Source organism: Siniperca chuatsi, linkage group LG4 (assembly GCF_020085105.1).
Source record: "Siniperca chuatsi isolate FFG_IHB_CAS linkage group LG4, ASM2008510v1, whole genome shotgun sequence".
In the NCBI taxonomy this organism is placed as follows: Eukaryota; Metazoa; Chordata; class Actinopteri; order Centrarchiformes; family Sinipercidae; genus Siniperca; species Siniperca chuatsi.
This window is the reverse complement of record NC_058045.1, coordinates 10820032-10843027: the sequence shown is the minus strand read 5'-3', so window position 1 is coordinate 10843027 and position 22996 is coordinate 10820032. Positions and strand designations below refer to the sequence as shown.

The 22996-nt window shown below is 38.4% G+C and overlaps 1 protein-coding gene across 10 annotated transcripts; it reads left to right on the top strand.

Moving 5' to 3' along the window:
• The first annotated feature begins 245 nt into the window (after nt 1–245).
• Nucleotides 246–21553, top strand: iqch (IQ motif containing H). 10 transcript variants are annotated; one of them, XM_044194006.1, is made up of 21 exons: nt 246–419; nt 663–785; nt 896–993; nt 1141–1216; nt 1505–1624; nt 3748–3850; nt 4211–4298; nt 4583–4784; nt 4927–5472; nt 7028–7094; nt 8036–8119; nt 8214–8395; nt 9327–9599; nt 9802–9942; nt 14576–14696; nt 14941–15227; nt 18291–18449; nt 19680–19802; nt 20443–20504; nt 20979–21087; nt 21228–21553. In XM_044194006.1, the coding sequence occupies exons 1-21, from the start codon at nt 369–371 to the stop codon at nt 21309–21311; spliced, it is 3099 nt and encodes a 1032-aa protein (XP_044049941.1). In that variant the 5' UTR covers nt 246–368; the 3' UTR covers nt 21312–21553. The 10 variants fall into 10 exon arrangements, with proteins under 10 accessions (XP_044049941.1, XP_044049942.1, XP_044049943.1 ...); XM_044194007.1 differs by having other exon boundaries at nt 9754–9942; nt 18291–18398; XM_044194004.1 differs by having other exon boundaries at nt 247–419; nt 9754–9942.
• Nucleotides 21554–22996: the final 1443 nt, after the last annotated feature.

The window sequence follows — 22996 nt, the reverse complement described above, 5'->3', positions numbered from 1 at the left end:
ACAATTGTATTTCTGTACAGTGCCCTGAATTCGCCTTTCAGGCAATGCACCTCCCCCAAAAGCTCCACCAATAAACTCATAATATATGTTTACGTTAATAGTTAACGTTAAAGTAAGATTAAAGTAAGGCCATGGTTGGACTGTTTTATCTCTGCCAATTGTAACGAAATTTGACCGGTGATTTGTACGCAGGGGGGGGATATTAAGGTGGCTTCTCGTTGTCATGGTTACGAATAATGTTTGAAGAATTTTCATTGATGACTAGTTAGCTGCCTGGTTTGGTAACAGTAGTTAACGTAAGCTATTACAAGTCTTCAGTAGGATATCGTTACACATGTTAGAGTCATATTCAGCCCAATACTAAAAAAATGTCTGACACGCTTAGAAGCGAAGACAAGTTGGGAGCAGTTTTCTATCAGGTAACGTTAATGTTGTCTACTTTAGCTTAACGCTAGCTAATAACTAACACTAGTTAACACTAGTTTGTTAGTTAATCTGTCTGGTTTTTATCAAGTTAACGTTAGCTAAATTATGACAATAGTGCAGACAATAACTAAATGTTTAATAAACTGTTAACATTTCTCTTTCTCTTGGGGTTAGGTTGTTGGCTGTTTTTAGGTCAGTTATCCACAGTATGTACATAACAGAACTGTATATTACAGGTTCAAGATGATTTGAGACAGCTCAAATGTGGTCTTGAGAAAATCACTATCAATGAGAGGGGAAAAACACTGGACTTGCAAGCCTTGGACACTGCCATTCGCAAGACAGAGAGTAGCATCAGGGTGAGGATGCCTCATGCAGAATAAGCACTAGTAACAATGATATTAAGTATATCAGACAAAGGTAGCCAAATTACAAACAGACAACTTCTATGTTCTTTAATTGTAAATAGAAACATACAGAGGATTATCTGAAAACAGTGACTAAGCAGCTACTGGTTCTTCCAAGCATTGAAGAACCAGACAAAAAGACAGTGCAGATCCCCAAATGGTAAGTAAGGAGAAGCTTACATGTGTTGTCAATAAATCATTGTCTACAGTGAGGACACTTTCCTTCACCATCTCACTGTTAGAACTTTGAAGAAATATGTTTAGAATTGCATAAATTCTGGTGATGGGTATTGTGAGTGTTACACAGGAAACCTGCTCTGGAGAGTATCCCAGATGTGCGTCCACAAAGGGAAGATCTTCCAGAGGTTTCACCTGGGGAAAAGGTAGATTATTATTCATGTTCAGAAATGAATACTCCCTTTTTTACATAGTAATAGAAACTGTAGGTGTTTAAGTTAGAAATTCAACTATGCCATTTTATTACACATTAAAACAGGCAAAGCAAATACAAGTGGACAAGGTGTGATAGAGCAGCACATGAGACAAACAATAATTTTCTGGTTAGCAGAAATATGCAATAATTTCAATATTTAAAATTACTATTGCTGTTTCTACAGTCCATCTTATTATAATTAAAGTTTTGAAACTTTTCCTCTATCTGCCTCGTTCAGCACAAGTCAGCGTTAACCATGCGTTTGCTGTGTAATCCCACTCACCCAAACAACAGAGCCATTATGCATCAGAAATTTGGGATATCACTCCCTGATGTCCACAAGAGGAGCACAAATGTAGTAAGTAATCTGACTATAAATGTAGATTAATTTAACTTTATCTTTAGATTGGGAGTACATTTCTTATGCCATGCATGCTTTCCATATAAACTGCACTTTACAGAGAGGTTTGATTAAGTTTTTGGGCCATCAGTATCATGATAAATAGTTAAATATATTGATGCTACAAATATTGTTAAACGTATACATGTTACATGTGACTTTCATGTCAGTCTGTGTTACTCCAGGTGGGTTAAAGTAAACACTATGAACACTATGAAAATGCTACTTGACTCAGGTCTGCCCTGGAGCCTTTCAGGCTCTTTATGGAACTGAGGTGATAGCTGATTTCTTCTCCCATAATTATGTACTGCAATTTGTTGTCAGATTGAGTAGTCTACATGAGACTCATGAAGTGGATGACAGTTAATTCAATTGTGACTTTGTAAAACACCCAGGAGAATTAGCACTTTTTATTTGTTGCGGAAATCAGGCTACATCTGGTATTTTGGCTTTCTTAGTTATGGAGCAGATTTTCTCATCACCCTTCAGTCTTACTGCTGGAAAAGACTATTATCAACTATAATGATAAACTATAATCAGAATAATATTATGTCCTCCAGATATTTGGTTCGTGCAGTGAGAAATTGATTCCTGTGTCCTGACTCTGTTGATATTAATTGTAACATACAGCCCATGCCTCAGGAAAGATTTGATTAGGAAGCATTACAAGAGTTTCTGCTACAACTAAGATGAATTGAAGATCATTTTTCCTTTTTTCCCTTTCCCTGATACTTACTCCCTTAATCCCCAGAATAGACACTTTATGCTGGAGTAAAGAGTGATGGTACGGGTTTGCATTAATAGATGCTTCAAGTCTCATGCTCAGAGAGACAGTGACATAAAGGTCACTTGGCTTAGTGATGACAGCCAGAACTTGTCAGAGCAAACAAATTAATCTTTGCAAAGGTCGGCATTAGTTTTCGATATATTTTACACACTTTCTTTTCCAATACGTTTTTGGGAATCTATACCTGACATAAGAAATAGCGGCCAATACTGTCACTCTGATATAGCAGAGATGGAAGTGCTGGCTGCAGAAAGCGGAAAGCAGCAGATTGCAGCACATCAGCATTCTTCTAAAGAAACAGGCGCCTGATTGCTGTGCTATGGGCTACTGGTTTACAGCTGTCTCAGGACAGAAGTGGGTACCTGGTCCAGCATGCCAATAAGACAGCCGTAGCTTCCCCAACTGCTAACCACTGGCTCTCTGCCTGCTGCCTCCTCCTGCAACTCAGGCCAACTCTTCTCCACTCCATACCCATGCCAGGGAATGAGCTTTTGCATTTTAGCAATTTTACAAAAGGTGCCACCTTTTCCCAACCCCATCTGAAACAGATGTGTGCCTTTGAGGGGAGATTCTCCCAGCACCTGGCTACTACCTGTGGTCTGTCAGAGAGCTCAGTGGTCTGAGGAGAACGAAGGAGAGGACATTAGGTGACAAGTCTGGAAGATCAAAAGCACAAACTTTGTGTTTTCTGGGTAATGAGACATTTGAATCTGTTTATATTAAAGTAGGCCATTAAATCTACTTTTAATTTCATTACGATATAGCAGTGTGTATTAAAAATGTACGTTTATCAGAACAGAATTGCTCTGAGTTATAGTATTTTAAGATTTATCTTTAATATTGGCTACTTTATGATAAATTACTGCAGGCTATGGGTTACAGGACAGTGTACAACTTTGCCAGTGCCAGTTTTATGGTTCTCCTAAATTCTTAATGAATTCAGAAAATCTATTGTTTGTAATCATGTAGGCGATCCCAGGCCTCTCCTTTATACTCATTCTGCTAGAAACTTGTTTTTTTCTTGCATCACCAAGCTGGCATGAGTCTTATTGATGGTTGGTTACTTCCTATACTTACAAAAATTTCTCTAGAAAAGAAAGAAAGCTGCTAAAGAAAGTTTAAGCATGCTCAAGCTCTCAACTTGTAATTGTTTTGAGTTCGATGAAGCTATGGCTGGGCTTCTTTTATTGTGGGCAACAACTTTGGACCAGGAATTACTGGACCAGTATCTGGTAGCATTGCTTTGATTTTATTAATATCGGATGTACAACCTTTGATCACATGTTCTGTTCAGGCAAAACATCACAGAATAATCACTGGCCCTGCGGTGGGTCCTCAGGCCATTAAACCAAAGGGCCATCATAGCCTGGCAATGCCTGAAGAAGACATGGGGACAGGTAAACGGACCTTTCACCGCCTCATCACCAACACCTCATCCCTGTTATACTCCAGACAAATGCTCATTGATTGTGTGTCAGTTGGCGTTTGATGTTTGTGGCACTTTGTTCAGACCACTACTTTATATACAATGTCAAACTACTAACTGTAATTTACATTGTTACATTAAATTATTTAGATTATATATATATATATATATATATATATATATATATATATATATATATATATATATATATATATATATTCAATATTATCTTGTATTTTTTAATCTTGCCTAGGCTGAAATTTTTGACCATAAAAACAAGGACAAGCACAATGTTTTGTAAGTGATTTTTTAAATTTTTTGTTTTCATCAGTGCCAGATATAAGTTTGCTTCATATGTCGATCCAGCACAAGGCTGCTTCTCTTCACCCCAGAGAGGATTCATATTCTTCTAAGATAGGTCAGTGCTTCTCCAAAGACTCTAGATTTAAGATTCTATATCCCAACTTGTTAAATAAATACATTTTAATACAAATGTTTTAATATGTCGCTAATGGAAAAATTATTGATATTATTGGCTGGTCCATGTGGTGAACAACAACACTAGCAATTATGCATTTTGTCTTCTGTTTTGCTCTCTTGCCATTTCTCTCATTGTTTCGATAGTTTTTTGGTTTAAACCCCTTAGTGACTCTGTTGTAGTAGGGACAGCTGTCACTTGTAGTTGAGCTTGTCTGTTTGTGACTTTAGGTATGATAGGCTCGAAGTCCAGATGTCACAAGCAGCTGAAATGGGAAATAGAACCTGGATCCACCTGCAAAAGATTTGGCAGAGAATGCACACCCCTCTGGACGACCAAGACACCGCCTCCCTCCACAACCTCCAAGAACATGGATCACAGTGGTATGATCCAAGGCACCAACGGTCTTATCCCTAAAAGCCCACAAGTAAGAATACTGTAGTAGTTTTAAATAGATGTTAAATTAAATCAAGAACGAGAAGGTGATCAAAGGCAATATTTCAATTCCTTTAACTGTATTATTAGAGTCTAGGTTGGTTGACTCTCACTTGTTTGCCTGTGTTCTGTAGAATCTACCTGTGCAAGTTCCTGTAAACATCAGCAAATACCCCTTTACCATCATAAACGGATGGGTCAACCCAATTGCGAAAGATTTCTGTCATTTCAAGCAGAGCTTCAGCTTGTGCTGGAGCAGTGTGGTATATGCTCTGGAGTCCCTGGAAAAGATGCTCAGGGACTTTGCTGTGCCTTTAGCCAAAGTGAGCGGGGAACAGCTTGTGGAAATTGGCTATGGTTGGGATAATGGTTGGAGAAAGGCTCCTCCAGTGATAAGCCTCCTCCCAGTGCTTGAAAACTGGGAGGAGGTATTGGGTCTGGTCTTACGCCCAGGTCAGCGCTACAAGGGAGAGGGAGGCACTGAGGCGGCTGCCATCCACATCCAGTCCTGCTGGAGGCGCTACTTAGCCCGGACAGCCTACCTGCGCCACTGCCGGCGCAAGTGGGCGGCAGGGACCATCGCCATCTCATGGTTGATGCACACTCAGATGCGTCGTGTCAGGAAGGCCCTGCAGGCCCGGCGTTTCAGACAACTGGAGAATTTCCGTAGCAGAGCCAAGGTGATGTTGCTTATATTCAACTCTGCTTTCTCTGCTCTTTTTCTCCATCTCTCTTACTTAATATTGCTCTTTCACCTTTTCAAAGCTTGCTTTTTTTCCTCTTTTTTACCAATTTCTCAAAATTACAGTCAGACTTTTATGTATGACTTTTATGTTAAACTAAATAAGACAAATCCTAAATTTGGATGTACATTGGTTCCATCTGAGTTTTTTTAATTATCAGAATTAAATTATCTGATTAACCTTTAAATGTTACTTTGTGCTTGTGTGTTTTAAAATCGAAATATAACCGTTTGACTCTATAGAAAAAAAGACAAAAAATATTGTTTAGGCTAAAAAGTTTCAAATTTCAGCTTGTTACTAAAAAGTTCTGTTTCCCATTCAGTCAAAAACTTCAGTTTTTTACATAGGGCCAATCAAAATCTGTGTTTGAGCAACATCCTTTCAGAGCTCACCAAGAATCTACTACTTTGATTGTAAAGTAAGGACAGAAATGGGGCAATGCCATGTCAATAAGAATGCTGGGTCATAAATCATGGTATGTAACTAAAATGTGCTGCTTTAGTACTTGTGGTTTGAGATTAACAGAAACACAGAACAGCAGAGGGGAGCAGTGAGACAGATCAACAATGCTATGAATATTATAGATAGTTTCAATATTTAAATGGAATGTGGTGATATTCGGTTTTAAAATGAAAACAGATTGTAAAGGAAAGATTCTTGTTTTGCAGCTGAAATTAATTGTGAATACAGTGGCATAATGTAAGGTTTGTAGTAGAATGGGATATGTGGGGTATTTATAAAATATAAACCATGCCAAAACTGATTTAATTTAATGCAATTAGAACTTACTTTAAAATTGACTAGATAATTAAATTCTAGTTTCTGGGGGGTTTGTACCTTGTAAGCCTGTGAAGACCAGTTAACTACATTACTGCTGTTTCCAGGGTGTCACAACTTTTATGATCAATAATATTTTCCGCCATAGCAGAATCTTACAATCTTAAGCTCAAAAAATAAAAAATGTGCTTCTATTTAGCTCTTGAAGAGAGCAGTATTACAGCACAATATTCCTAGATGCATAATACTCTGTAAATGTTTTCCCATTCAGCGTAGATGTCATGTCTGTGCTGTCATCTGGGTTGAACATCTTTTAGAGCGCTGACACAATATCAATTAGTGCCTACAAGTTCATTTAGTTTTAACATCGCTGTGTGTGTAAACATGCACTAAATGTATGTTCTCACTCTTTAAACATTTATACCCTGTTAATTAAGCCTGCTAATCTTCCCCTGGCAGTAGCATCATGTACCTTGCTGATTGAATTAATTGTGAGAAGATGTTTCTAAAGTAAACGCTTAATTTAATTAAGGTGGTATTTTATGCTTGGTTTGCTTCTGTTGCCCAGAGAGAGATTGGCTTGATGTGTTTTAGCTATGCAGTGATGTGATGATTTGTGTGTGTGTGTGTGTGTGTGTGTGTGTGTGTGCTTGTGTGTGTGTGTATACACACTCAAGCAGTCCCCTCTCTGATCACTCCTTTTCTCCATCCCCAGCATCTGGCAGTCAACTGGAAACACATCCAGTCCTCCAAGAGGACCATTATCCACATCCCTTCATTAGGTAGCTTTCTCTGCCTGCTACACACACACACACACACACACACACACATCTGATCTACACACACACACACACACACACATCTGATCTAGCAGCAGTCATCCCCTGTCTCACCACTCTGCTGCCCCAGTGTCTGGCCCCAGTAGAGGCACTCTGTCTCGTTCAAATGACTCTCTGCAGGAAAGCACTCACAGGATGATGACAGTCCCCATGCCAGGGAACTGAACAATTTAGTCTCAATCGCCATTTAATTTGCAGATTAAGCAAATGAAAAGCCATTATGTTGAATATTTGCGAGAGGCACAAAGGTCTTATTTTATTGCTGTGCAAAAAAAAAAAAAACACACACACAAAAGAGGAAGAAGCTGCTGTATTTTTGCACTACACATAGAGTGCAAGCTATGATCCGTTCTTGTTCTAATTTCACCATGACACTCACATTTAGACTGTAATCGCTCATTGTAAATCATTGAGCGATTGTCTAAAATTATTAAGCCTAATTACTAGCAGATGGAATGCTTTATTTGCACTTGGGGTGGCTACAGAGAGTGCTGTGTGAGCAAGGATAATTAGAAAGTTGAACCCCATTGTTGTTAATTAGCATGAATCCAATCATTTAATTACCTTGATTCAGTTGAGGATTCTCTCTCAGGCAGAAATCCAGACAGACATTGAGTAAAATCCTGGAGGTACCACTGGATGTAGCTCAGTGGTGGCTGGACATGGTGCAACAGGACTCCCAGCACACCACAGACACTGCACCTGCTAGTTATTAAGCTAAATTAATCATCAGATTGCACTACTGTGTGATTAGACTTAACTACCCCACCCCCAAGTCTAATAGTGTGCACATCTGAGGGTAGTAGTAGAATAAAGCCAATTAGAGAAGATATGAATCTCTCTATGAAAGTCTTGTGCACATTTTTGTGACCTTGTTCTGACAGGATACGCTCAGAGCCAGCGACAGAACTTGAGGAGATTTGACATCCTACAGAACATCCAAATAAGCAGACTGTGTGATATTAGAGGTAGGGGCTTTCACCACCATATACACACATTAACTTTCTCTTTATGCTTTATTGTAAACATGCAATTTGTGAAGTCCTCTTTGTACATTTTTAGATGAAAATGTGGAGGTGATCTACGTATGTCCGCGGCATCTGGGGGACGACATCTTGCACTATTACACCAGCCTCCTGAAGTGTGATGGAGCCACAGACAGGGCTGATCCCAGGGCCACTCAGGCCTCATTCTGCGTCAGACGCTTCATCATCCTCACACCTGAAGCTGTAGATTATTTCCCAGTAAGTTCAATCACATTCACATTTTGTGCGAAATGTAAACGTTAAAAAAAACTTGACAATGATTGTTTTCAGCAGGATCTTAGAATATACTGTAGAGATATTGATTGTATTGTACTGTAGAGATGCTACAAGCATCTGTAGTTTGTGAATTCTCCTCTAGAGGGTACTAGAGGAGATTGCTACTCTACAGTTGTCTTGTGAGAGCTACACTCCGTCTGTTTAATATTTTTCATTCCCTTTTACTACTTTTGAAATTAAACATCTGTGTTATTTCGAAGTAAAAACACACCCGAGCTATATTAAGTTATAATTAAAATACATTTAATGCTCTCTAGCTGGGTTTAAAGTTGGTTTAATTAACTGTTTATTCCATCTAACTGCTGCATTTTCAAAAAAATCTCAATTGTTTTGATTACCTCGATACAATAAAATCAAGGTGTTATTATAGTGTCATTTTACATAGAGCCATTCTATCCATCTTTTTACATCCTTTTGCACTAGATTGATTGTGCAACATGACATGGTCTTCTTCATTCCTTTCTATTGATTTTCCTGCTGTTTTGTTGTTAAACTGTGCCAGACGTGTTGCTGAGATGAATCACTACTACCCATGGCTGGCAGCGCATTCTGCCAGTGACAGAAGGGATAATTCCATGTGGATCAAATAAATACAGATGTGAAGTAATTAGTTATATTCCCAAGGAGCTCATTGCTAGCACACATTAAAGATGCGAAGGATAGGGGAGGCCTCCCACAGGCAGCTTTTATCAATTCAACCTGCTGGAATACAGGAGAGGTCAAAACCCTGCTGGCTATTACAATAATAGATCTGTTGTGTGTACACAGTGATAAATCAGGTCAAGAAACAACCCTTGGAAGACACACAAACTCTTAGCTCCAGCAGTAATCTTTTTCCCCTCCTCTCTTCCAGACCCGTAACATGTGTCTGTCCACGCTGCTAAAGTACAGTCCACGCACCCTGAAGCGCATCAGAAACCTGATCCAGGGGAAGCAGACCTATATTGTGGGTGGAATGGCCCATGTGGATGACCTGGCAGTGGCTGATGAGCTGGGAGTGCCAATCCTGGCTCCAGAACCAGCTATTGCACAGCTCTACAGCACTAAGTCTGGAGGGAGGAGGATCTTCTCCATGGCAGAGGTTGATGTACCTCCTGGTCAAGGAGACATCTACTCGCTAAACCAGGTCAGAGATCAAAAACACAAATGCATACACAAATCCATTACAGCATGAGGTCCTTTATCAGTGCCTGATAACACAGAACACATATTCACTTGAACTTTTATTTGTAGTTTATTATATTATTTAGTTTGCAATTCACATGTCTCTCTTGGTTTAGCTTCATGAAACACTGGCAGAGCTTATGACTCAAAACATTGATGTGCAGCGCTGGCTCTTCAAGATGGACTCTGAGCATGGTGGCCATGGTACAGCATACTGTGATATATGCCATCTTAGCTGCTATAACTGGGCCCTGCAGGAATACCATCGTCATGGTCCTGAGCTATGGAACACAAAATGGATTCAGGTAAAGATGTGACTTAGAGGATTACATCATTCCCTCCCTGTCATAAACTATAGGACCACCTCTCAAAGCACATTTTATACACTTAATTTTATGCAATGTTTTATTGAATTTGCTTGAATTTTAGGTTTGTGTTTTTATTTTTTTATTTATTTCCCTTATTACTTCTTTCTAAATTGATGTTTTTTGCTATTATGTCTTCTTTTTATGGCTCCCTCCAAAACACTGGCTTTAGAAAAGTGCAATACAAATAATGTTTATTGCTATTATTATTACACTCATACCAATGAGGAATCAGCCATTTAAAGTTAACATGGTAACAACTAGATACTTAACAGATAACATTACAGTAACAGCTACATATTAAAATGGAGATTGTGCTCCTTGTTGAGACGAGACAGCTCAAAAAAGGGTTAGATTCACTTCTGTCACTTCTGTGAACAAAAGCATAGGTCACAGTGGGGTCAGATAGATGCCATCATTAAGTCCAGAGTAGAGTGTCTTAATGTAACAGTCACAATGCTGGTCCCTGTAGTACAGTATTTTGAGCATCGCCCCAGAGCCACAGAACATTAAATCAATACATAAAATATCTGTTTATACACACAGCCATTATCAATTCTCTGAGGCACACACATCAACTAGTGTCAGTGTGTTGGGAAGAACAAAAGCCTGTCCAATGGTAGTAATGCCCTAACTCACCTGGCAGTGACAATTAAAGCATTTCTTTCTCTGTACATGTGTATATATTTTTTATAAAACTATTGTGCAGATTAATGTCACACAGATTCACAGCGGATTTACTTTGTCAGCTGATTCAAATGTCTTCAAAATATATTGAAGTACAAATGACACTAAACACTTGAATCCTTAACTGCAGCTGATTCTGATGCTTTGATGTACTGCTCTTGCAACATTGAGCTCTCTGTCTCTGTCTGTCCATAACACTCATTGTACGGGTCTGAGCCATTTGTAAAAAGAACATTTTAGTAAAAATACTGTATGCAGGGTTAAAAGTGTGACATTGTAGCTATTCTACAAAATATCAACATTTGCTTTCTCCTCAAAAGAAACATTCAGATTTAATCTCAGAAACAAATAAAATGTACTTAATCATTGGTAAACCATTCATTTAGTACAGATGCAATCTGTACACAGCTTCTGAGCCCCTGGCTCTTATTTCTCATATGCTTACAAAGTAGCCTTTGATTTTCTGTCATGTGTTAATTACCGTATTTTGCCATTTAACTGGGAGCTTTGTGTAAACTAATTACAGGCTAATGATTGTGGGCTTGGAGCACAACGATTTTACTTTTTATTCCATTTGAAAGAACAGCAGTCATCTCAAGCTTCTTATGGTTCACTCTGTTTTGTTCCTATTAGCTTGTTCTTTGATTCATAGTGTATATGCGGTGCAGGGCTGTAATTGTTGTGGCATTGGGGCTGTTAATTATGGCAGAGAGTGGCTGAGCCACAGCCAAGGTCCATAATGGTGGCTGAGGCAGCACAGGAAAGTAAATGGGGTTTGTTTCACCAGCTGGGGTCCCATGGAGAGGGAAGAGTGCCGAGGCCCCCAGTGTAGGCCGACAGCCTCGGGGCTTCTAGGCCATATGGACACAACACTTTAACTGGCCTTTATTCTACACCTTGCTCTTTTAATCAAAGCAAAGCCCACATCCTGTGCTCCTCATTGCATGATTTTTTTGTTATGACATTGTTTTCCCCTAAAATGTATTAGTCCCTTAAATGTATTACATCGTCCTTCTGCTGTTTTACTTGTGTATATTGAAGACAGCAATTTGGCTTTATATGCTGAAAGATTACGGAACAATGCTGTTGATTAGATAGAAACATATGAATATTTTATATCAGTGTATCGCCTCGCTATCCTCTCCTCACAGCAGAAACTGTAGATGGATGTTTAAACATGGCGGTATATTTTGAGATATAACCCTCATTAACGTAGCACTTTGCTGAAAAGAAGTAGACCTAATTGCAACAGCAATGACAGTTAATAGTTTAGATACTCACAATGCTGAATATTTGCAAGCATTTAAGCAATAGATGTTTAAAGCTATGTTTATGAAAATAATAGCCATTTAATTAATTATGAATGAATCACAAATTATGAAATTAAGCATTTTAAATATTAATTCATAATTTAAAAATTCTAAAAAAAAACGAGATTATTGTTTACCAAAAAAATAACAAATAAGTGATGATTGATGTGTATATTATAGAAATATTTTTTTACAGTTCAGTGGAATGTCTCATACCCTTATAATCTCTGTAAAAGTAGAGAGGGGATTAGAGAGTATGCTTGGCCTTAGTCTACACAGACTGTGTGCATATTTTTTTAATTATTGCTTGATCTGAAGGGCTCAGTGTGAAGAAGCCTGACTCACAAAAATGCCATGTGGTCTTTCAGAATAATACCAACAATCAGATCCCTTCAGGCTATGCAAAAGAAAGCCTAAAAGGGTACAACAACAAGGAGGGGGGATCGCCTCCACACTATAGGAGCTTCCACAGAGGTCTAGGAGATTGTGTTTGTGAGAGTGTGTTTCTCTGAGTATTGTGAGGCCCACAGCCTCCAGCACAATGTTTCAGCCTGAAGAAAGCCCCTAGGCATCTTTTAGCATTTACACAGAGAGAGGTTAAAGACATGTAGATCTGCACCCATGCAATGCCTGAAGGGGGCCACACACACACTTAAGCGCTCACACAGCTTGCATATGGATCATTAGGCACAAGAGGGTAAAAATTACACCTAATAGCGTCAACAGATGGAGTATTTCTTTTTGTCCCGCTGTGTACAAACAGATCTTGAGCAACACCTTATTTAGGTTAAGTTTGTCAACGAAATGGGTCATTTGATAATCACTACCACTGAAGAGGTACAGGGACATTTTATACAGATGTTTTCTGTCTAAATATTGTGCAGTCTCTGATTGCATGGAGGAGTTTAAATATATAATGTTCTGCCTTAACATAATTAACCTGAATTATCTTAATAAGACGTTAAAACATTTTCTGAGGTTTATGTATGATAAGTGTTTGTTTTGTGTTTTCTTTCATTTCAAGTATGACCTCCACTTATGACAGTAGTTTTGTGCAATCTTTAAGTAGAGGAAATGTTGCTGCCTTTGTACATAGGATGAGAATAATGTGAGAAAAAGAGAGCAATTTAATGTTTCATTTAATATTACACATGCAATTAGTCATGGGTTGTAGTAGATTGAGGTTGAAGCTTTGGTGGGACACAAAATGAATATTCATACAAAATGTATAACTAGTCACATTATATCCTTCTATTCCCGAGACTCACTGTAGCTTCTCAGTTGTTTCACTATGTAATGGAGAGATGAAATGGCAATCAAAGAGGCAGGGCAACATCTATTTTATTTATGACCAGATTGCTTGGCTTTATGTGGACACCAAGCAAAGCCTGAATCCTATCACAGGGTACTGTACGCAGTTTAAGTCCAAATAATTTATTGCAAAATACCTCTCTTTCTTTTCTTCCTGTCCTGCTGTTTCTGTGAACTGCATAGGCAAAGTCCTGGGGTGAGCTTGCTCTTCCGCTAAAAATGACAACCGTTCCCTTACACTTTTTGCCGCACCATTGTGTGCTTTATGGTTTGTATAGGGGGAATCACTGTGTAGCATTTGACCTCGCCTCTTACAGTACTTGAATATGATGATGGCTGTTACATGACTGGAATATCAACAGCATAATCTCCAGTCCTGTCTCCAGTGAAGCCAGACAGCATATACTCAAAACAAAGTAATGCTCTTGATAGGACGATGAAAGGACAAAAACATTATTTCCATTCAGAATTTATTCATCTTTCAGTTTCACATATTTTATTGTCTATGACCAAATTAAATTCCTGTCTAATGGCCATACACAGACATTATTACATACAGAACCCTGTATTTAAAAGAAGACTCAGCACTTGGACTATTCATACAGTCAACATAAGCATTCAATTGTAGTTTTATAATACAATATATATGGTATGACAGCTAAAGGTTTAGTAGAGTCATTGTTGTTACATTAACTATATCACAGTATTGTCACAGGAAAGAGTGTACTTGAGTTGCAAAACTGTTTAAGAGACACCTAAAACAAAAGTTAGAAATTAACAGCGTAATTAAGTGGTGAAACCATTATGGCATTTCCTAGTTACAGAAACAAGAGTGATATCGATCCCAGTCAAGCCCTGATTGATCCCCAGATAGATGGAGTTAGCTTAGGCATTCATCAGCTGCCCAGTGGAGAGAGTTGTTATTGAGGGCAGGTGCTGTCTGTGTGGCTGTGAGTTAAAGCCATTAGACTCCTGAGGCCTTCTGATAATAGGCTGTCACTCACAGATAGACCCTCCCGCAGTATCCATCAGACACTCACACAGAAATTGAAGCAGCCACCAAAGGTCTCAAGGATAACAAGCAGTCACTGGAGTCATCCGGATAACACAAGGGCATTTCCAATAATGTAGTCGACAAAATAAAGTAGCCAGGACTTATTATTGACTTGTGCTTGTTAATTCAAACATACATAATGTCCTCAGATGTGTCACCAACTCATTTTCAGTAGATCCCTAATGTATGCACCTTAACTTTCTTTCTGTAGGAGTCTGTACTGCTCAGATATTTAGTTGAAATCCCAGAGTGGCTTGCCCGTTATGCCCGGCCTGCTAAAACCTCCTGCTATCCCAACTGGGCCTGCTTCCTGAAGACCTTCCTCAGGCAAGGTCAGATACCTATTGTCAGGCACTGAATGCTATTCAGTGCAAATACAGCTGTTTGAAACATGCTAACAGTAATTTCCTATGTCCTTCCTAGTTCCCAGGTGTTGCCTATGTGAACTTACAAATTAAATAATTTACATGTTACATTGTTTTTTAAACAGCTGCTAGGAGAGTTTCAGATTCTGTATCACTGATAACTTGTTGTCTGTACTGTAGCCATTCCTCTGCTCTCACTGTGTGTGTCCAGGCGGTGTGGTGGAGGCCTACCCGCCTTCAGACAGTGTCACCTGTCTGACAGTAGATCTGCTGCTGGAGCCCGGGGGTGAGGTGACCATGCTGTCCTGTGGAGACCAGCTTCAGGGCTCCTGTCAACTGGAAGCTATAGGCTCCACTGTTCCTCAGACCTCTGTACACCCAGAGACCTTGCACTCCATCTGCATGCGTGTTGGCCAGGTCTGTCTACAGCGCCTTATCGTGGGTTATGTCTCCGTGGACCTGACTACCTTTCTGAACCACAACACCATGGAGCAGAAGGTGAGAGCTCATGCTAACATGATAATTATGGTCTGGGCTGTTGCAACACATGCTCTCTATTTTACCATATTGGTGAAAGAGATCAATTTTTAGGCTGGATCAGGGATCCATATGAGCAGAGTCTGCCCTACTGCTCCCCTGGGATTTGGAAAACAGGCAAGGCAAACAGTGGGCACAGGCACCAAATGTGTCACAAGGCTATCTAATAAACTGTCAGGTCTTATTGTGTCGATACACTGATTCAACCATTTAAGGCTTGCCCTTTAACCCTACAATGCCGAGAAATTCAGAGGCACCTATCTTTCAGACAATAGGTCATTCTAAAGCGATTTGGCAGCTTCACAGGGATGCCCTGTCAGTGTTTTACTCCTAGCTGGTTAACTGCAGTGGTCTACTGAAATTTGTCTCGTTATTATAGCAAAGCGCCATCGAAGCCTCATCTCATTTGTCAGGATTAAGTTTTGTTGAAACCTTCTTGATTTATGATATTGGAAATGGACTGGTTTATGATGGTTTAACCTCTGCTCCTAACATGTGGCCACATTGACTGCTTATTGATCCAGAGCTGTAAAATGAAAAGCTTTGTTTATAATATGGTCTATGAAATACTAAACCTGCAAAACAGTAGAGAAAGCACTAGAGCTACTTCACAGTTTTACAAAAGGGTATGAAAAAGTCTTTTTCCTTTTTATTTCATCAAAAATCCATCAGATATCAATACATCTTCCTCTTATTCAGGACATTTCAATACATTTCTTCTATTTATTATTTTCTCTTCACTGTTGAAGCTTTATTTATGTTTGCATTCATAATGGATTCTCAGTATAAAAAATGTTTTTTGAGTAGACACTAGCTAAGGGCATACTTGCCACTAGAGGGTAGTATGTTATGGATTAGAGGTTAAGACAGTGTGAACAAAGCAGTGTTCAGACAATGCAATTTGTATCTTAAAACTTTTAATATTTTTCTATTTAAGTGAATTTTTATTTTAGTGCATTAGTATTCTTGGTTCCTTTGAGACTTAAAATACAGAAATATTTTTTGCCATCAGTCTTTACATGGACTGTGGATTTTACCACATTTATGGTAATAAAAAAAACACTATCTCACAGTATTTCTTACATTTCACGATTTCATATAGTCAAACTAAACTGTAATTTTAATGACACTCAAATCAGAAAATGTGCTATTTTTCAAATCCATCATAGGGACAGAAGCTGCCCTTTTCTTTAACTGATTAGAATTATATAATGACAGCCTGTTGACCCAAAATTAAATGGGATTCACTGACAGCATAATTAAGAATAGACTATAAACAGCATGTGCTTCAATAGAGGCAGGAACATTAAAGATAGATTCTTAACCATCTCCCCACACACAGCTCAGACAGAGGAGAGCCACATGGGCAAACCTGTCTGGATTTAAACATCAATTTAGATTCAAACCTGTTGCTAAAAGCTGCCTACTTTATTTGATGGGAAGAAGTGGGTCACATATGTTTGCCCTTGCAGTCTTTCCTCACATTGTGGAATGGTGGGGCCCCAGCTGCAGCATCAGGGTTTTTAATGAAAATGCAAGGCAATAGAAAACAGGTACAATCCAGACTTACATTTCCCACAGCTTTGTTAAAAGCAACAATGAGACATCGGAGTATGATTTTTAGTGAGTCGAGTGAATGGCGCGGTGTAGTGTGTCCATCACAGGCCCAGGTACCAACCTGATGCATAGAGACTAGCATCTATCCAGTGGTAGCTACTGTACCTCTGACAGCAAAGGTAGCTGAATGCAGTACATACGACTGAACATATATTGCCTAAAATGATTCTAACATAACATTCACACTCCACATCAAACATTTTTGTCACCATAATATTTTAATACATTATTTGGGGTATTTCTTCCAGTGGTTCATTAGAAGTGTTAAGTATTTTTTTGTATAACAGCTCCTTTAAAATTCAGAAATTATGTTTTGAACTTAATGATCTGAATTTACGAGCTGTTAATCAATTATTCGATCAACAAAAAACTAATCAGCAACAATTATAATATTTGATTAATCATTTATTCTCTTTTTCCCTCCAAAATGCCAAACTTTCTCTGATTTCAGTTTATTAAATGTGAAGATTTGCTGATTTTCTTATATCTTACTTCTTATATTATCGTAAACTAAATATCTCTGGGTTTTGGACTGTTGGTTGAACATAAAGCCATTTGAAGATGAAACCCTGGAAAATGTGATAGGCATTTTTCACTATTTTCTGACATTTCATTGAAAAAAATATTAATTGAGAAACTAGTTGTCAAATTAATCAATAATGATAAAAAAAATATATTGTTAGTTTCTGCCCTATACTGTGACCTATGTTTCACAATATATTTGAATTTATTTTATAAAAAATGTTGCCTATAAGAGAATTACTGTATATAGTCAGATATCCATGTGTAAGTGAAGATAAAGTGCTCAGGTTACAGAGACTGCAGGGTTCAGACAGGCAGTGATTTGCATTCAGTGGCAGGAGCGTTTACGTTGACAAATAGGAACAGCAGAAGGAGGCAGCCGACTGCCACTTAGTTATTAACAACTCCTTCACTGGTGATTTATTTGCCACTTTTGAAGAGAGGGCATAGCTATTAGGTTATTATTGGGAAAATTAGCCCTGTTTAAGCAGAAGGCTACGACCATACCTGACCCCTTAATATACTTATAATGATGCCATTTACCATACATATCTGAACTTAGCTTCTCATCAGACCTGAGCCAAACAAACTAGCCCAGGGCAAACTGAATCCAAATACACAGGGAAGGATCTACTTTGTGCACGTGTCATTCCACAACTGAATTACCTAAATCTGTCGAGCATACACCATTAACCATGTTTTTCCGTTTCCCTGCCTCTCAACATGGATAACATTGTAAGGATTAAAAGGTACTGACCCTTCTCTTTATAAGGATTGGTGGGTGAAATACTTTGATGTTCCATTTTTGTAATTAAATTGAAGTTATTAAGTTTATAGTGTCTATTTTTCTGTGCTCTGTGTGAGTTCATGATGTCTTGTTTGCAGGTGTGGGCTATTGATCTGGACCTCACATACAGTGACCAGCTGGCCATGACCCAGATGCTTCTGATGATGACTGGAGGAACGCTGAATTGCCTCGCAGGCTGTTTAGAAGTACCAATACCAATCAGAGAGAAATGCTGTGAACACCAGATTGCAGCCAAAGTACCTTTTTATATTTGCTTATAATGACAGTTTTGATAATGTTAAATTTTTCTTACACATGAGAAGGTTAAGGTTATGTTGTTAATTATTGTCTTCAACAAGAAAGAAACCTCCAGCTCTAAAGCAAGCTGAGACTAGAGGATATTACTATACCACAACAGTAATCACGAAGATAGATCAATGTTTTGCTCTTCATTTTTGTTAAATACAACTAAATTCTGTAATTACGTACTGAGCTCAATTGGTGTTTAGGTGCTGAATTCATTATCATTTTGATAGATGAGCCTAAATAATCAACACATTAATAATTCATACCATTTTCATTATGCATGTGTATGCATGCTTGAACACCTCATCAACCTGGTGCCAAGCCTTAAACAATAGAGTTCTTTTATTAGCAGTATGCCTGAGTTTACGCTTGTTAATCCGCGACTTGTATTATTTTATCAAACATTCATTTAGTTGGTGGCCTGGTGCTTCAGTACAGCAGTTGAGCCACCGCAGTGGTTAATGGCTTTAGCAGTGGCCATAATTAGGGGCCTGCATATTACAAACACAATTAAATCCCTGTTGGACACTTTTATTGTTGTGTGAGGGTCCTGTGTTTGACAACTGCAAACACACAGCCATCACAGCGAGTTATGGGCTATCTCCTGAGCTCACAGGGGCTTAAGCCTGCTCTTTTTGTCTCCCAAAGGTGCTTGAGAACCAGGAACATTTTTATCTTCTTGAGCGCTGCCACTTTTAAGTAATCAACCTCTCTAGTGTTACTTACGACACTCACATGCTCAGAACCCCTCTAATATGTTGATATTTATTATGCGTTAAGTAGTCCTTTTGTGCATTCAATGCAAACATTTTCAGTCCCAAAACTAGTTTCTTTGATTGGCATCGTACAATTAAGCTCATCTTGTATTTGGCATGTCTTCTAAACATTAATTGTTCCTCCCTGCAGTTAATTAAGAAAGGCCCAACAGTTTACCACATGTGCCCCACACTCATCATGTTTACTAATCACACACACACTCCCCAAACTCAACAGTGACCCTAAGGACATGTGTATGGGGTTCAGTCATCTCTACTCTACCCATTTTACACACACCACCACCTATTATACTTTAGCCCCAAATATAATAGAACATACAATTAGAGATAGAGATTATTAGACTAATGGCAACAATCATACACTCACATTCTATGTCTCTTTCTTGTTTTTTGCTTTTTTTACAGCCTCCTGTGGTTAATTGTTATGCAGTTATTGGGAGCCACTTGTTTCACTCTAACCTTTCCATGTTATACCATAATGTGTTCTTAAAGATGTGCAAGGCTCATGGCATAGGATTTAACATGAAGGTAAAATCTTCACTTGTTTGCCTTTATATCATCCTTATGTCTTGTTCATTTTTGCAGCTTAGTATATGATTGTTTTAAAGGGGAACTCCACCGATTTTACACATAAAAGTCTGTTTACAGGTCTTGGGGAGTACTACTGCATATGGGAAAAGAAGATGTCTAAAGCCTTTTGTGACTCCAGAGGGAGCTGTGTGAAGTCTGATAAATTGCCTCAAGGGATGCCACTTGAGTCAACATTGTTTGTTAGAAAATGTAAAAAAATGTGGGGGTGTGGAGTTACAGTGAGCTTACAGACCTCTGTAGCCCACTCCTCATCTCTGCTTGAGGCTAGCGGCTTGAGGCTACAATAGCTACTAGCATAAGACACTCGGATCTCTGACCGAACTGTCGGCGGTCGAGTTGCATTGTGGGTCATGTTGCCGCCAGGTTTTTACAGGGAAGAAGAATGAGTGGAATAAAAAAAGATGATACCTCTGGCTGTGCTGCATTGATTTTGATCTTTTGTTTTTTAAGTGTACATCAAGATTCCGACAATGTTATATGAGCGCAATGCTAAATCGGTGAAGTACTCTTTTAAATCTACGCTATATGATGATGGAGCTCTTCTTTTGACTATGTGTTTGTGACTCTTACATTTCAGAGGAAACAAGGCACTGTTTTTGCTCTTTACGACAGCAGAGAGCGATGCAGTATTGGAATGATGTAAGTATTTCTTATTGCATCAATTGCATATACATACACTATTAATGAAATTTAAGGTTCATCGCCGGGAGAAAGAATTCTGAGCCCATTTAGGTTTGCTTTACCTCTCTGTTCAAATAGACAAACACATGAAAAAACGTCAGAGGATTAGGTGGATGAAAGACTTCTCCAGACTGAGTGTGAAGTCAATTCTTTTAGAGGATTAAGATTCCACCTCCGGCTTTGTAAATGTTGTTACAAACTCTAGAAGTTGTTAAGCAGAGGGTTATTTAACATATTTATCACTCAAATCCTTTAGTTTACACAGTACTGTAACAGTTAAATCAAGCTGTGCTCATCCCCCTAAAGACTGAATATGTTGTCTGCTGAAAGTTTCATTTAACCACCACAATCAGATGAACAGGAGGTGATTGTTTCTTAGCTGGCAACATGGGGAACATTAGTAAACTCGTTTGCTTGGGGTGTCGTTAATAGAACAGTCTCAGAAGATCTCCAGGGAGCTCTAGTGACCTTTGCTCGGAATCTGTCAGTCATTCATCAGGAAATATCGTCCTCTAAAATGCAAGGAGAAACCAATTTTAAGGTACCATGTTAATGACTTAACGATCTCTCCTCATCTATGTCATGACACTTGCATATTCAGTAAAGCTCTGGTCAGCTGCAATGCTTTCACTGAATAGGTAGTAATTTCATTTCACTTGTTTTATCTTTTGTGTTTTGGAGGAGCTGATCAAGGACATAGAAGATGTACTGCAGATGACTGTTCAGAACCAGATGCGAGCAGTGGAGGATAAACCTGCCGCTTAGACAGTTGCTTCACTGATAAACGTGCCTTACTCTCGCAAGTTAAGTCATCATGTCTTTGCCAGCTTTTATGTCAAATTACTCTGTGAATATGTGAACCCTGGAGATGAATCGATGTCCATCTAACACAGATAGCCAAATAAATTCCTGAAAAACATTGTCAGAATCTGTCATGAACCTTTTATAATAAATAGTTTTGTGATCTGTTTTAACTGCTTGACTATAATTAAATATTGGAAAAATGACGGCCATTAAAGACATACAGTAAACTATGCACAAGGTAATTCCACTGTGGAATCAGTAGGCTTCATTCATGAATGTATTACATATTCATGCATTCACGTCATAAAAAGCTGTTTTATTTTGTGTGTTTAGTGTGACATAATTGAATATGTAGTGTGTATGCACTGAATAGTATCTTTACTTTGTGCCCAGATGTATACAACACAGATGAGTATGAGTATATTGAGTATATTCTTTGGTGTTATTGTTAGTGAGATGTTCCATAATACATTGCCTCTGTGAGCCTGTGGCCACACATTAGTTTAATTGGTTGATGAGAAATTGATTGGAACTGACTCCAAGTTGACAATATGTATTTCTTTATCATACAGTATATTGTGAAATATAGTATCATATTTTCAGAAATACAGTATTTTGTTGATGAAAATTTACAAAAGGATATGTAACTTGCCATTGTTTGTGGCTCTTCATAATTATTCATTATTGTGATTGTTTTCTGATTCCATGCTTTACATAAAACTAGTAAAGCAAATTAGCCACTAAAGTCAAGATTGCAAATCAATATTTTATAATAAATATACAGATATAACATTTGCAACAAGGATGCATGTGTTTATATTCCATCCAGGGCCTGATGAGGTGACATAGTTCAGTTTCCTTGGAAGGCTAAAAGCAGAACCTTGGCCTAGATTTCTCTGCTTCTCCTGCACCTCTCTACATCCAGAGAAAGGGACATAACTTGAAGTGGCTTTTCTCAGGGTAACGATAAATGTGATGTTATTTTTCATATCTTTATAATGTTTTCAGAGGTAAAGTTGGGAATTGGGAAAAAAGGATGGGAAAATGAAATCTGTCATTTATTTTCAGATAATTTTATAAATGTTTGCATTCACACACAATTTACTGTACCGTTACAACAAAATGATCTACATATTCTGTAGGTAGGCCATCAATTGGTTTGAAGAGTTCATTACTAATCACCCACACAAACCACCCAGATTTCTATATATACAATATATAGGTATATACAGTATGTATATATTTTAATCTGAAAATTCATAATATGTGTGTATGCATACCAGCTTGACTTAACATGTTTGCTTTTCTGGCCCTTATTCAGTATTAAATCTGGCTGACATGAAGAAGGTTTGGTTTAGTTGTCAGGCTGTGGTGGTTTGTGGACTGCTGTCCATCGTGCTGATATACAGCAGACCACTGAACGTTGATTGGAAATATTTCAGCAAATGCTGCAGCGTCTCTAAGTGGATCTAGTTTGTACTTAAAGGAGGATGTGCTAGTGGTGTTCATGTGGTCAGGAGCCCAACAAAAACACTTATTACCACTGGCGTCAGTGGTGGTAAAAGTTGCAAAAGGTTTATTTATATAGTTATGGTAGCTGATAACCAAGTTAATCATACGTATCTCGATAAATATGGCAATATAGA